This window comes from Leptonychotes weddellii, chromosome 8 (assembly GCF_054177405.1).
Source record: "Leptonychotes weddellii isolate Sample4059 chromosome 8, ASM5417740v2, whole genome shotgun sequence".
Taxonomy (NCBI): Eukaryota; Metazoa; Chordata; class Mammalia; order Carnivora; family Phocidae; genus Leptonychotes; species Leptonychotes weddellii.
Window position 1 is genome coordinate 18,269,117 of NC_138376.1, and position 14,788 is coordinate 18,283,904.

General features: G+C 49.4%; 1 protein-coding gene across 1 annotated transcript; it reads right to left on the reverse strand.

Annotated features, from left to right (window-relative positions):
• Window positions 1-616: 616 nt before the first annotated feature.
• PPP1R3G (protein phosphatase 1 regulatory subunit 3G) lies at window positions 617-3,112 on the reverse strand. Its single transcript, XM_006740474.3, has one exon. The coding sequence runs from the start codon at window positions 2,279-2,281 to the stop codon at window positions 1,226-1,228; it is 1,056 nt and encodes a 351-aa protein (XP_006740537.2). The 5' UTR covers window positions 2,282-3,112; the 3' UTR covers window positions 617-1,225.
• Window positions 3,113-14,788: the final 11,676 nt, after the last annotated feature.

A 14,788-nucleotide genomic window follows, 5' to 3' on the forward strand; every position in this document is an offset into this window, starting at 1 on the left:
TCACCCAGGATGCTCACCTGTCCTGCTCATGCAAGGCCACTTCATCCTGGCATCCACGGCCATCAGCAGGTGAGTGAAGAAGGCCAGCCTGCAGAGCACCCATCTGGTTCTGAGCAGCACATACTTGCTGGGCATGCTTCATCCTCTGTCAGATCATCACTACCCACTGTGGCTCCGAGGGGGGACAGAAAGACACCTGTCCCTCCCTCCTCCCCCCCATCACCCAGCCCCTGACAGTCAAGCTTCTCTGACTGCTAAAGACCCAGAGAAGTCTAGCAGCTAAGCTATTCTGTGCTCTGCCTACACAAAGGGGGTTGAGGGTCAGCGACCCTGCAGCTTACAGCAAACCGACCAGACTACTCTGGTGTGTCAATTCACCAAGCACCTTATTTTGACAGCGAACAGAAGCCTTCTACAAAACGTTTCAAAGAACATTTTTGCCCAGAATGGGAAATCTGGGCCTCTCCACTTCAGAGAGGAAAGACTGAAGAAAGGAAACTTGGAAATACTGTTGTTTAATTATTGTTAAAGGGCCAGCATGATCAGCTGAGGAAGATCCCCTGACTATCAAGACCTCCCAAACTCCCCAGGAGCTGAAATAGAAAGTACAGCGTGAAAGGGTGTGCAAGTGGCCTTTATTTTTTAAAAGACGTGTGTACACAAAGGGCCAAGTAAATAACGTCCAGTCTGTGCAAATATCTCCCAGATCCCAGTTAAGAGAAAAGGACAGCTCATCCAAGGCCCCACCGGTTTTCATCGAGAAACGGGCCGCTGTGTGAAGGCCCGGGCGCACACCCACGGTCCAGCGCCTTCTCTCCGCACGATGTGGCGGGATGCCTTTCCTTTCCCTGAGACCCGAGGCGTCTGCAGCAAGCTGCAAAGGCTAAAACACGATGTCTATAGTTGAAAACAAATCCCAAGGTCTTACAGCTGTGCACAGGGGTCAGGACCTTTTTCTTGAAGGCAGCTACGGCTCGGAGTCAAGAATTTCTTCGCATTCTGGCGCAGGGCGAGAATTCTAGAGGCAGCCTAGGGAGGCCTAAGCGAGGAGAAAACGGGCCGGGCAGGTTCGGTGCTTTGCCCGGGCTCACGATGCTTGCTCAAAGGATCCGTCCTGGTGCGAGTTTACAGCTTTCCTTCTCCGGTGGACGGTGCTCAGGAAGACGTCCCCGCAGGTCACCTGGCAGCTGTGCGGCGGCGCGGGGCCTGGGGCCGGGCCTCGGGCTCAGAGCGCGTCGGAAGGGCGCACGTAGCGCAGCGTGTAGTTGGCCCCCGCGTTGTTGTCCCAGTACTCGCCCTTGGCGCAGCGGTAGCAGACGGCGAAGTGCACCGCGGCGCCGGGCGCGTCCGCGTCTTCCCCCTCCTGGGGCTGCAGACCCGGCGGCAGGTACAGCGAGAAGTGGAAGCGCTCGGCGCCCGGCTCCTCCTCGGCGTCCCCGGGCCCGCCAGACGACGCCTCTGGCGGCTGTGGCTCCGCCGGCTCGGGCTGCAGCTCGGCCGCCACGTCCAGGAAGGAGCGCCACTCGGTGAAGGTGTAGCGCACCGCCACGGCTCTCGGCCCGGGGCAGCCCAGCACCCGGCCGGAGCCCGTGACCTCTGCGCCCGAGGGCGCCGAGCACTGCACGCGCTCCAAGCACACGCGCTGCCGCCGCAGTCGCTCGGCGGCGGCGCTCGGCCCGGGAAGCTCGAAAAGAGGCCGAAGCCGGGGAGGTGGCGCGGAGAGGGGCGCGGCCGCTGCCGCCGCGGCCAGGAGGCCGGGGAGCTGCTCTAGGTCTTGGGCGCGCAGGGGGAAGCTGCGGAGGCGGGAGAGCACGGCGGGAGGCACCTGCGGCTCCTCGGCCTCGCTGAAGTGCTTCACGCTGGCCAGGCTCAGCCCCAGCGCGTCCGCGAACTGCACCCGCTTCTTGCACTTGGCGCAGCAGCCGCCGGGGCTGTGCGGCGCGCCCTCGGCCCCTTCGCCGCCCTCTGGGCCCAGCCCCAGGCCAAACTGCTGTCGCTGCTGCAGCAACTTGGCGGCCTCCAAGATCGGGTCCGCGGGCAGGGAGAAGGAACGCGGGAGGCGGCGGCGGCACTCCCACGCCTCCTCCTGCTCCCGGGGGGCAGCCTCTTCCTCCGCTGGCAAGGGCTCAGCGTCGGGGCTCGGGGCCTCCGATGTGCCGCCGCCGTCCCCGCCACTCTCCATGCGGAGGACCCCTGGGGCGGGCAGCCCCTCGGCTGGCGGGGGCTCTCCAAAGAGCGCGGGTGCCTGCTTCTCCGAACTTAGCGTCCCCTGGGGCTCCATGACCCCGCCGGGCCCCGGATCGCGTCCCCCCACCCCCGGCTCAGGGCTCCTCTGGAGACTTAACACCTTGGGTCTTTGCAGGAGCGTTCAGAGCCCGCCCCGGACCCGAGAGGAGAAGGCAGTTCCACCGCGGGGCCTCGGGTTTTAGCGGCGGCAGCCCTGGACGGAGTGGGAGGAGGATGCGGGCGTGGGGCCGGCTCTGGGGATTGAACCTGCCCGCAGCCGGGGGAGGGCCCGGGGCGGGGAGGCGCGGGCCGTGGGAACACCTGGAAGCGGGGCGGCGCGGGCCAGAGCGACTGGGCGGGCTTGCCGAAGGCTCGGGCAGAAGGTGAGAGACGGCTTTCTGGAAGTCGGGGCCTCCCTCTTCCCGCCCACCCGCCCACCCCGGCGGGGCCCGCGTCTGTCCTGCCTCCGGAGCTCCTGGGGTGAACTGGCGCTCAGTTCTCGTGAACACGGGCGCGAACTGCCTTCTGCCCGTAAAGTCAGCCCCCAGGTCCTGGCGGGTCTGCCCTCCGGCGGGTCGCAGAGCGGTCTCCTCCCGCTGTCGTAGCGGCCCAGGAAGTCCCCGGGCCAGGCGCGCAATTAAGGAAGCTCGCCTGCGGGGGAGCCGGGAGGCGGCCGGCCGCGGACTGCGAGCGCCGAGCGCCTCCTTCGCTTTCTCTTCCTTCCTTCCCAAACTTCAGGGCGCCCGGGTTCCAGTCCCGCTCTCCAGCCGGCCCCGGCCCGGCGCGCTCGCCTCGGCGCTCCGGCAGTGGCGGCGCCCGGGGGGCTGGGGCCGAGTCCGGGGCGGGGACGGTGCCGGGCGGCGCGGAGTGGACGCGGCCCCGCGCCGACAGCTGCCGGAGGCCATTAGCGCGGGGCCCGGGAGCACGTCCCCGCTCCTCCCCCCACCCCCGCCCGGTCCCGCCCGCCGCGCTCGGGGCCCGAGGACTGGGGGCCCCGCGGGACCGACGCCGCGCCGCGCACTCCGCCGCTCCCCGCCGCCCCGAGGGGTCCTGGCGCGCGCTGGGGCTGCGCTGCGAGGCGGCCGACCTGCGGCTTTGCGGACGGAGCGCGGGGCCCTGGGCGCCGGGGGGACTTTCGATAGTGGGTTTTTGTGGTTGATTTTGTCTGGTTTTGATGATCTCATGATCTCCTTTTTCAGGCCGACTTTGCCCTGGCCGGAGTTAGTGGTTCTCAAACATGAGCGCGTCAGTGTCACCTGGAGGGGTTGTGAAACCGGTCCGGGGCCCCACGCTGGTTCGGTATTTCTAACAAGGGCGTACTGATGCTGGGCTCTAGGTCTGTATTTTGGGGAACTACGTATAAACCTGTGTGTGGACGTGTGGAGTTACTTGTGTAAAAAGCTAGGGATTCTAGCTTTTTTAGACATAGATCAGTATAAGCATACATCCAGTATTTAAGGGGAAAAAAAAAAAAGTAAGAAAAGGAAAGCCAAATTACCCAGTAAGGTCATTTAACTGAGGCATTGTAACTAAAATACCTTATGGTCTGGCAGAATTTAAAGGGGAATTAAGAGGGCCCAGTGCCTTAGGCATTTTGGTGAGGGGGCAAGCAGAAGGTGATGAGTAGAGTCATATTAATAGCTCATATTCATGGAGCACCCAGCCATCAACAGTGCTGGCTTGAACTGACTCCTCTTGCATGATCTTATTCTCAGACCGTTTCTACTCTACAAATGGGACATAAAGGCATAGAAAGATTGTTCACTACCCAGGCCTCACAACTGGGTGTGGTGGATTTGCACCCAGGTGATTAAGAGGGAAGATTTCTCCCATTGGTAGGAAGCCAGGGCTGGGGATGGTGTTCATGAGGTAGGGGCTCTGCTGTCCTCTTGCTGGGATGGTAGGTCCTACTGTACCCAATACAGAATTACTATAATTACATGTCAACTTGGGAGCTTACAAGAGGAACCAGATACTTCTGGTGTTCCTTCTGGAACAACTCCAAGATTTGAGGAAGAAGACATTATTTTTACATTTAGGTAAACATTTATATATTAGGGAGGTAAGCACAAATTTTGCAAATTATTTGGAAGATAAAATAAGATTTCAAAGAGATTTTGAGGTTGTGCTGATCCTCTCAGGGCATGTGCCCACTGCAGGACTGGGACTGGAGAAGGTGAGAAGCCTAAGGAGTGGGACTTAAGGAGGCATCATTCTTAGGGTTGTGCAGGGCCCTGGGTCCAGCCCTGTTACTCTTCTCTTTGGTGAAAATGTTAGAGGACTCCACCCTCGTGGAGCTCTCTATATATTGGAGGAGACCAACATTAACCAAAAATCCACATAAGCAAATACAGACTCAGCCACTCTAGCAGATGCTATGAAGGATGCAACCTGGCCAGGGAGGCCAGGGAGGCCTCCAGGAGGAAGGTGAGTGGGCCTACAAAGAACAATTCAACCCATACAAGACCCCACGTGGGAAGGAGTATGGGTCATAGGGAGAGACTGAAAGAAGCCTGTGTAGCCCAAGGGCCGGGGGCTGAGGATGCAGGGGTAGGAAGGGGCCAGCCACTCAGGGCCTTGAGCAACGAGAAACCATTGGAGTATTTTGTTTTTTGTTTTGTTTTGTTTAAGATTTTATTTATTTATTTGACAGACAGAGACATAGCGAGAGAGGGAACACAAGCGGGGGGAATGAGAGAGGGAGAAGCAGGCTTCCAGCTGAGCAGGGAGCCCGATGTGGGGCTCGATCCCACGACCCCGGGATCGTGACCTGAGCCCGAGGCAGACGCTTAACGACTGAGCCACCCAGGCGCCCCCCTCCCATTGGAGTATTTTGAATCATAGGTGTGACTAACCAGATTTAAGTTTTGAAAGCTCCTTCTGGAAGCAGGATGAAGAGCAGATTGTGGGGGATAGAGGCAATGTAGGTGAATCTGTTAGGAAACTCTCAGTATCTTTCAGGTGAAAGGTGATCACACCTAGGTCAAGAGTAGTGGTGATGGTGGTTGAGAGCTATTTAGGCGTGAGACCAGCATGACGTGCTTATGGACCCATAGAGGGGAAGGGGGGGAGGGCTGGAGGTGCCTTGAGGATTTGGACATGAGCGGTTACTAGAGGCAGTCATACTCCCTGGGGGCAGGGACCATCAAGAAGAGGAATGGAGGGAGGGCAAGATCATGAATCCCATTTTGGGCATTTTGAGCTTAATAGATTCTCTGTTCTTTCTGACACCAATTCTCTGACACCACCTGGGTATCCAGCAATTGAAGTCTGATTGTAACTACCCGGAGGTAGTATCAGATCCTGCAGGGTAAAGGGCTCATTCCTGTGAGAGAGCCCCCTTTCGGATGCCAGCTGCACATGGGGTGCCCAGGCCACCACACTTTGGGCCAGCCAAGTACACATTTGGGGGTTCCCACAATCCCCCCTTTCAGGTTCAGTAATCCACCAGAATGGTTCACAGAACTCAGGTCACGGGGATAGGAATGTGCTATTGCAAATATGCCGCTTCATCATAAGGATTATTTTGAGAAAGCAATTAAAGACAGCCAGCTCAAGATCTTTGTCCTCCCACTTTTTGCCTAAAAGCAGGGCCTAATTTTCCCTTTGTAAAAGTAACATAATAACTCTCCACTTCTAAATGTGTTTCCCTCTCTTAATCACCAGAAATGACCCTGGAGATGATGCTGACTTAAGTCTGCATAAACTTACTAAACCTTATAACCTACATAAACCTGACTAAATGACCTTTATCTTCCATTCGTTTCCCCCTTATATTTACCTTCCCACTATTACTGCCCCTAGAAGCCCAAGCACCTTTTCCTCTGTCACTTTTCCACAATTTATCACCCTTTGCTAAGGTGGGATATAAGCTCCTTGGCCTAACAGCTTTTAGGGGTTTTCACTTCTCTCTAGTGAAGTGCCCATGTGCATATGAGATAAACCTTTTTTTACTCCTAATCTGTCTTGAAGCCCTGTTACTCTTCTCTTTGGTGAAAATGTGAGAGGACTCCACCCTCATGGAGCTCTCGATATATTGGAGACCAACACTAACCAAAAAGCATACATCCAGTATTTAAGCATACATCCAGTATTTCAGGAAAAAAAAAAAAAAGAAAGTAAGAAAAGGAAAGCCAAATTACCCAGTAAGGTCATTTAACTGAACCTAAGAGGATAGAGGAAAAGTGTTTCCTCCCCAACACAGGAAAACACTTTATTTGCATTTACCAGTTTATCCAGTTGTGTAAAGGATACAACTCAGGAACAATGAAATGAAAAAGATGTGAGGAGAGGAGTTCAGAGCTTCCAAGCCCTCTGCAGGTACACCACCCTCCCAGTACGTCAATGTGTTCACCAACCAGGAAGCTCTCTGAAGCTTATTGTTCAAGAGCTTTCATAGAGCTCAATCTGCAGCCCCCTCCTCCACCCTGGGCTACCCTGAGGCCATCTAGGGGCCCTACCCTAAATCACCTCATTAACATAAATAGGTGTGATCGAAAGGGACTCATAACTTAAAGCACTCCCATCACTCAGGAAATTTCCAGCCTTGTAGGCCTTCTGTGCCAGGACTGGGGACAAAGGCCAAACACATATTTTTATTACACCACAGAAGGATATACAGGTCTAGAGCTGAGAAAAGGACAAGGGCCGAGGACTGAGCTTTTAGCAACTCGGGCATTGAAAGGCCAGAAGGAAAAGGATGAGCCTGCAGAGGGATAGAGAATGAGCAGGGCTGGAGGAATGAGGAGAGTTCTGTTCCTCGGATGCCACGGGAAGACTTCAGAAGCAGGAGAGGTAAGCATTCCACTTGGGGCTCACAGGGGCTTTGGGGTCCTCTCCCTTGTCTCCTGAAAGAGGTGGACCCAGTAGGGGATCTGGGTGCCTGAAGTCAGTCATTAAATGACGCAGCATGCAAAATAACTTCAAAATGTCATCCACCCCACTGAAATGTGTTTAGTCCAACTTCAAACATCATGTGCCTCAGCTGCTAAAATGTTTACTCCAGGCATTCAGAGGCTCCTAGCTTTACCATCATTTCTGGTTACCTACTGCTGCATAGCAAACCACCCCCAGACATAACTGCTTATTAAAATAACAACAGCATTTATTTTCTGCGTGAATCTGCAAGGTGGGCGGGGCTCCGGTTGTGGCTGCTTGGAGGTTGGGGAGGGGATCCACTGATGCTTGGGCTGGAAGATCGGACCGCCGGGCTATCCACTGGCAGTCCTCAGGCATCTCTGTGTGATCTCCAGCACAGTGGCTTCAGGGCTGGTCTGGTAACCTGTTTGCTCAGAAAGAAAGAGAGAGAGAGACGGAGATGCTGCGTGACTTTATGGTCTAGTCCAGAAGCCTCCCGGTGTCTCTTCTGCTACATTGTCTTCCTCAGAAGTGAGTCACGAGTGCCAACATGTTCAAAGAGACAGGAATTAGATTCCCTTTGATGGAAGAGTGTCCAAGAAATTGCAGGTGTGTCTTAAAACCATCAAACTATCATAGAGCAGGACAAATTAGAAAGGACTCGAGAATTCAGCTAGCTTAAAACTCTCATTTTTCGGATGAGCAAGCTGACACTCAAAGAGGGAGGGTTGTTCAAACTTTTCACTCAAGGCAAGAATTGAGCTGGAATAAGAACAGTCTTTTGATTCTTAGTCTTTGAGACCATGCCTCAGAATCGCATCTTTTTTTTCTTAAGATAACACCATTCCTTGATGACCATTGGTTTCCTTTTTTGATGGTTAGACAGTTGGGTAAATAAAGCTGATATTATTTACTTAACATGAAACTATGGAGGTGATCAGAACCCCAAAATATGCTACCTTGGCATTGTCTTGGTCTGTTTGGGATGGTATAATGAAAAAACATAGACTGGATGGCTTATGAGCAGTGAACTACTTCCCACAGTTCCAGAGGCTAGGAAGTCCAAGATCAAGGCAGATTTGGTGTCTGGTGAGAACCTGCTTCCCAGACAGCTGTCTTTTCACTATGTCCTCACGTGGTGGAAGGGGTTCACATGGTGGAGGGGCCAAGGGGGCTTTCTTGAGTCCCTCTCATAAAGGCACTAATCCCATTCCTAAGGGCCCCACCCTCATGATCCAATGATCCCCCAAGCCCCCACCTCCTAATACCTTCACACTGGTGTTTAGATTTCAACATATGAACTTTGAGGGGACACAAGCATGCAGACCATAGCAGGCACATTGATTATTTTGAAGTGAGGACAATTGAGAGCAGATACAGGAAGGGCTCTCTGCCCTCCTCCTTTCTACCTAAAAGCAGGGCATCGTTTCCTGCACCAGGAAAAAGAAAATATTCTTATCACCTGAGACAGAGTTGACACCAAGATGAATGTGGACAAACAAACCTACTAAACTAACTCTTAGCTTCCATTAGCTTCCCCCGTGTATTTCTGAGTCACTTTCCCACAGTTTATTACCCTTAGCCCAGACCCCTTTTTCCTCTGTCTTGCCACATCACCCCATCCCCCCGCCCCGCCCCACTGATTATCATTCTTTGTTAGAGTGGTACATAAGCTCTCAGGCCTGTTTATTCCAGTCTTCATTTCTTAACACGTGAAGACCTCCACGTACACACAAAACTCCTAACATGAAATCAACTTTTTATGCTTTTCTCTTGTAAATTTGTCTTTTTGTCAGTTTAATTCTTAGGCCCAAACACAGAATCTAAGCGGATAGAGACACCATATATAATATGTTAAAGTATTTCAAAAATACTTACTTTTTAAAGTATTTTATTTTATTTTTTTATTTTTTATTTTTTTAAAGATTTTATTTATTTATTTGAGAGAGAGAGACTGAGAGAGAGAGAGCACATGAGAGGGGGGAGGGCCAGAGGGAGAAGCAGACTCCCCGCTGAGCAGGGAGCCCGATGCGGGACTCGATCCAGGGACTCCAGGATCATGACCTGAGCCGAAGGCAGTCGCTTAACCAACTGAGCCACCCAGGCGCCCTACTTTTTAAAGTATTTTAAAAGAGCAGAAGCATTTTAGAAACATTTCCCCTAACTCTTCTTTAGCTTTTTTGAAGGAGATTGGATTGATTAAGGTAAAGTCACAGTGATTTTTCAGCCATGGAACTTCACAGAAAAATGCAGCCATGGAAACTTAAATGCAGCCATGGAAACTTCGTAGAAAAATGTCCTCTAGCTTGAGAGGATCAAATTTTGTAGTGCCTTAGGCCACTTTTGTCAGCACAACTGAAATATGGCGTTGGAATGAACCTGTAATAAATTTGAAAAAAACATTACCCTGCTCGCCTGGTTCATTTTTCTTTCTTATGTGGGCCTTTTAACAGAGAGTCAAGGAACTCTTAAGAGGTCTTAGTATACAGCTGACTCGCTTCAAAAGTGGAGAAAATAAAGCCAAGCAAGATCCTAATGATTTGCTTAACCAAAGCCATTAACCAATCTTCTGCTACCCAGAAGATTGAGGCTGGAATGATCTCTAATACAGCTAGCCCTTGCTCATCACCGTGTGTTAAAATCTACCAGCGTCACATATCCTCACACTGCTCACGGGGATGGTTACTGTTACACCTAGTATGGAGTCATGAGGGCCTACAAAGTTTTAATGAATCACTCTAGTTATCCAGGGTGGAATCTGCCGAGCCAGGATTTGGACTCCCATGGTCACAGCGCCCTGTCTGAACCCCACTGCAGCCCTCTCTGGGATCCCGCTGGAGACAAGTCATGTTGCTTTTGGCTCAAACAAACAAACAAAAAACCCCAAAAATCAAGTCAAAAGGGGCCTTCCCACGTTCCTAGGGATGAGGAGTTAACAAGAAAGGCTTAAGGACGGATTTTTCTATTTTTATTCTTAATTTCTTTGGTTTCTGTCTTTCAATGAGTTTTATTCATGTTTTCTGATCATCAAGATTTTAACATGATTTGCATAATATGTTCTAAGTGTAATTTGTAAGTTTCCTAGAGCTGACTGGCTTAATACCCAACCAATTTTTTTTCTGAAATTAACGGTCATTTAAATATTACATTTTAAAGATTTTATTTTTATTTATTTGAGAGAGAGAGAGAGAGAGCAAATGAAAGAGCACAGTTGGGGGGAGAAGCAGACTCCCCGCTGAGCAGGGAGCCCAACTTGGGGCTCGATCCCAGGACCTTGGGAGCATGACCTGTCCTGGGATCATGACCTGAGCTGAAGGCAGATGCTTTATCAACTGAGCCACCCAGCCTCCCCTAAACATTACATTTTAAAGAGCCCATTAGAATTGAGTTGACTTCCTATCTATTAACACTTCAAGTTTCATTTAACTTTTTATTCTCATATCAATTTTCTGTCCGTTTAAGTCATTTTACTTATATTTAGTGACTTTTCTCACTTGACTTTGGATGAGTGTAAATACCAGTCTGATCACAAGCATAAACAAATGTGTAAAAACTTAAAGTTCTTGGTATATGTGACACAACTCTGAGTAAACCTACGAAACTAGGAGCGCAAGACTGATACCAATCTACTAAAGTAGTAGCATGGCTGCACAGAGCCTCTGTCAGCTTCTAGAAGGAGGCCCTTCATTTGCCCTCTCAACCTTCTTGTCCAGAGCCTGCCTGCTTTCTCCCCTCTGTGTGTGAGGCAGAACTGAAAGTTTTGGGAAACAACTGGGTTTGACATCTTTCTTTGAAGGGAGGAGGGATGGAAGCCACATGTCTTGCCTTCTCACTACATGACAGAGATTTGGTCTCCTAATAGGGTCCATGACAGCCTGTGAGGGAGTGGAGTGGGCATGTGGCTGGCGAGCTCCACACACACCCCTCTTCCTCCTTTCTGGCAGGTATCCCACACACGTCTTTCCCCTACTCCCCTCCACAGTAGCATTTGTCTGATCTCAGAGGAATCCCCATCCTGACCATGACTGGTTCAGGAATGAGCAAGTGATCCCGCGCAGTAAGTTGTGAGGGGGAAGTCTGAAAGGAAGCTTCCAAGGGATGTTTCCTTCTTCCCAAGAGAGAGCAAGAGATGATGCAATAGTCATAACTACCTTGCTACAGTCAGAGGTGAGGTGCTAACTGAGCATGGGAAACGGAAAGTTGACATGAGCTGCTAAGTTGATGCTTCTCAGTGGGAAGGCTATTGGCTTTGTGAGTAGGGCAAGTCTTTGCTGTGACCATCTGTAGCAAACATTTTAAGATCTTTAACATCCATGAGCCCTGCCCTCAAAATGCACTGGCAACCCCAGGAATGTGACAACCATAAAATCCATACTCTTGTTTCCAAACCTCCCTCCCCCATTGAGAATCATGATACTCTGTCTTTGGACCTCCTATCATACAACCTTTTGATTTAAACCAGTTTAATTGAGCTTTCTGCTGGTTGCAGCCCAGGGTCTCCTAACAGGAAGGAATTATTATAGTAATTTTGAAAGAAAGAATAAATGAGCCTCAAAGAGGTCAATGAATGTGCCCAAGGATATCAACGAGCAGGTGGCAGAGCCAGCATTTGGCTCTAGATCTAACTTCAAAGCTTGGCTACTTCGTCCCTATTTGCTTTCTCTCCAGGCACATGGAAGTTACTCTGAACCTTACTATTCTGTTTTCTCTTTCCCATCAGTTTCCTCCAAAAGAACAAATGTTGTTAGTTTGTTCAGTGGAAAAATATGAACAAACAAAAACAAACAAGCAAAAAAAATGAAGGACAGAAGTTTTACGTGGAAAAAATTAATGTATGCACAACACATATCTGTTTGTTTATGCATGGTGTATTTCTGGAAAAATCCTGTTATAGGGGTTGCCTCTAGGGAGTGGAGCTGAGGGACTGGGGCTATGAGGTGGGAGGAAAACTTACTTTCATTGTAGATCCTTTCTACTGTTTGAATTCTTTGTCTTGTGCAAGTATCTTTTCATTTTATTAAATAGTAAAAATTTTAAAGCACTTATAGATAAATTTTATATTACATATATTTTGCCATATCTTAAAAATATTAAAAAAAGCATTCATAGGATTCAATATTTAAAAACTGAACTTGGGGCGCCTGTGTGGCTCAGTCAGTTAAGCATCTGCCTTCTGCTCAGGTCATGATCCTGGAGTCCTAGGATCGAGTCCCACTTCAGGCTCCCTGCGCAGCGGGGAGTCAGCTTCTCTCTCTCCCTCTGTCGCTCCCCCTGCTTGTGCGCTCTCACTCTCTCTGACAAATAAATAAATAAAATCTATAAAAATTGGGTTCATTATAGCACGTGACTCTTCCTTCTCACTGGCTACCTTTGGCTGCTTGGTCTTATTCCTCTGCCCATTCTTCCTTTTATTATAATGAGGACATCTTTTCCTTTTCCATATCACTGTTACCTAGCATGACCTCCACCAGTCCTTTGGCGCAGCCCTGATGGAGGAATCTTACCTGACCTTTGCTTTGACACCATCCGTATACATCTCCCAAGTATGGTCCAAACTCCTTACCTGTAAATAATCTGACTCCAATCACTTTTCCATCCCCTCTTCTCTATTCACCTTAAGAAGTTATTTTCCACAAAATTCTTCTAGGAGCCCCCTGGGCTGATATGAGCTGAGACAACAGAGCCCTAGGCCCTCTGCTCCAAATCTAGCTGAGAAACTGTACTTTTACCTGTGTTACATATTGGGATTCCCCACCATATTGTTTGAGCAAAGAACTCCACAGTAAAATAATGTCATCATCATCACCATCATCACCAACATCATCACGACCATCATCACCACAACCATCACACATCATCACCATGACCATCATCACCATCATCATCACCATCATTATTACTATGACCATCATCACCGTCATCATCATCACCACCATCACCGTGATCATCACCATCATCAACATCACCATCATCATCACCATTATCATTACCATCATATTTTAAGTGCTCTAGAGAAAACTTTTCTACAACTTATTCCCTTAAAAGTGCTTTTGCTCTTCTCATTGCCTGGAATATCTGCCCCCACCTCCACTTTTTGACCTGGTCTTTAAGGCAATTTCCAAATTTTACCTCCTTTATGACATTTTTTGGGATCAACCTAGTCAGTAATGGTGACTTTTGCTCCGAGGCAGATTTACACTGAAACTCCTGAAGCTTAAGTGTTCTTTGACCCCTTCTGATGTATTCACAGTCATGCTTTTGTAAAATTTGCAGGAGTATGGTGTTTTAACCACAATTAATTAAGACCACTTGTGTGAGGTGGTTTTAGAGTGTCCTGTAGCACTTTGGGATCCAGATGAGAGACAAATGAGTTGGGGACACATCTTTCAATTTAATGGAGTATGTTTAGGTGGTGCACAATGACCTGCATTTGTCTATCTAAAGTGTTATTAGATGTCTGGTGTCAGAATGGCTTCTAGCATGTTACTGTGGCCCACTCTGTCTACTCAGCCAGTGGTGTGACAGGAAGGTACAAAGCCAGCATCAACAGCACCACATGAAGGTGTCCTATGGTGCTGTGATGGACAGCTCCCACATAGTTCCCAGGGATCCTCCCTCCTGATGTTCAGGCTACAGGGAGAAGAAGAAAACTTTTCTTCTAAACTACTAGGTTCTGGGGCACCTTGTGTGGCTCAGTCTGTTAAGCAGCTGCCTTCAGCTCAGGTCATGATCCTGGGGTCCAGGAATGGAGCCTTGAGTCCGGGCTCCCTGCTCAGCGGGGAGTCTGCTGCTCTCTCTCCCTCTGCCCCTCTCCCCTGCTTGTGCTCTCTCTCTGTCTCCCAAATAAATAAATAAAAAATCTTTAAACTACTAGGTTCTGGGGACCCTGAAAATTAAGCTGACAAAAGACAGATTAACAGGAGAAAAGGAAACAGTTTATTTACATGTGCAGCACTCATTCACAGGGGAGAAACTCAGTGATAAGTAACTCACAGGGGTGGTTAGTGGTTAGAACTTGGGCTTAAACATCACCTTAACAAAGAACAATAAATTTGTAGAGAAGTGCAAAACAAAGGAAAAAGGATAAACCCTTTTGGAGGTGGTAAAGCTGGTAAGGTAAATGTATAGGGGAAACTAACAGAAGATAGTGTTGTTTTAGTAAGTTTCCTCCCATGCTGCCTGAGCTGATGTGAATCAAGAGTCTTAAGAGCTGTCCTCTTTAGGGTAAAGAGAGGAAAACATTTTTACAAATGGAAATTTATGTTGTGCTTCTAGCCAGATAGGGGGAGGGCAGAGAGCTTTTTTCTTTGTCTACTGTTTCTTAATTTTCTTTAGCTCAAAATAATCCTCATGCCAAAGTGGGCATATTTTGGGATGGCATATTCCAATGCCCTCCATTTTGTATAATCTCTTTTCCTTGAGTGTGGGTAGAGCCCAAGGCCTCCTTCCTACTGAATAGTGATAGGATGTCACTCCCATGTTAAGTCTTCTGTTGACACTCTCTGGCTCTCTCCGTCTTAACTGACATTCTGAAGAAGCCAGATGCCAAGTTGTGAGATGTTCTGAAGGAAGAGGCTCATGTGGAAAGGAAGATTTTTCTTTTACGATAATTACGTGAAATAGAATTTATTAGCTTCCTGCACTTGTAGGCACAAACCTATAATACATCTTTTACAGCTGCTGTGTGAAAGAAACTTGATGGGAG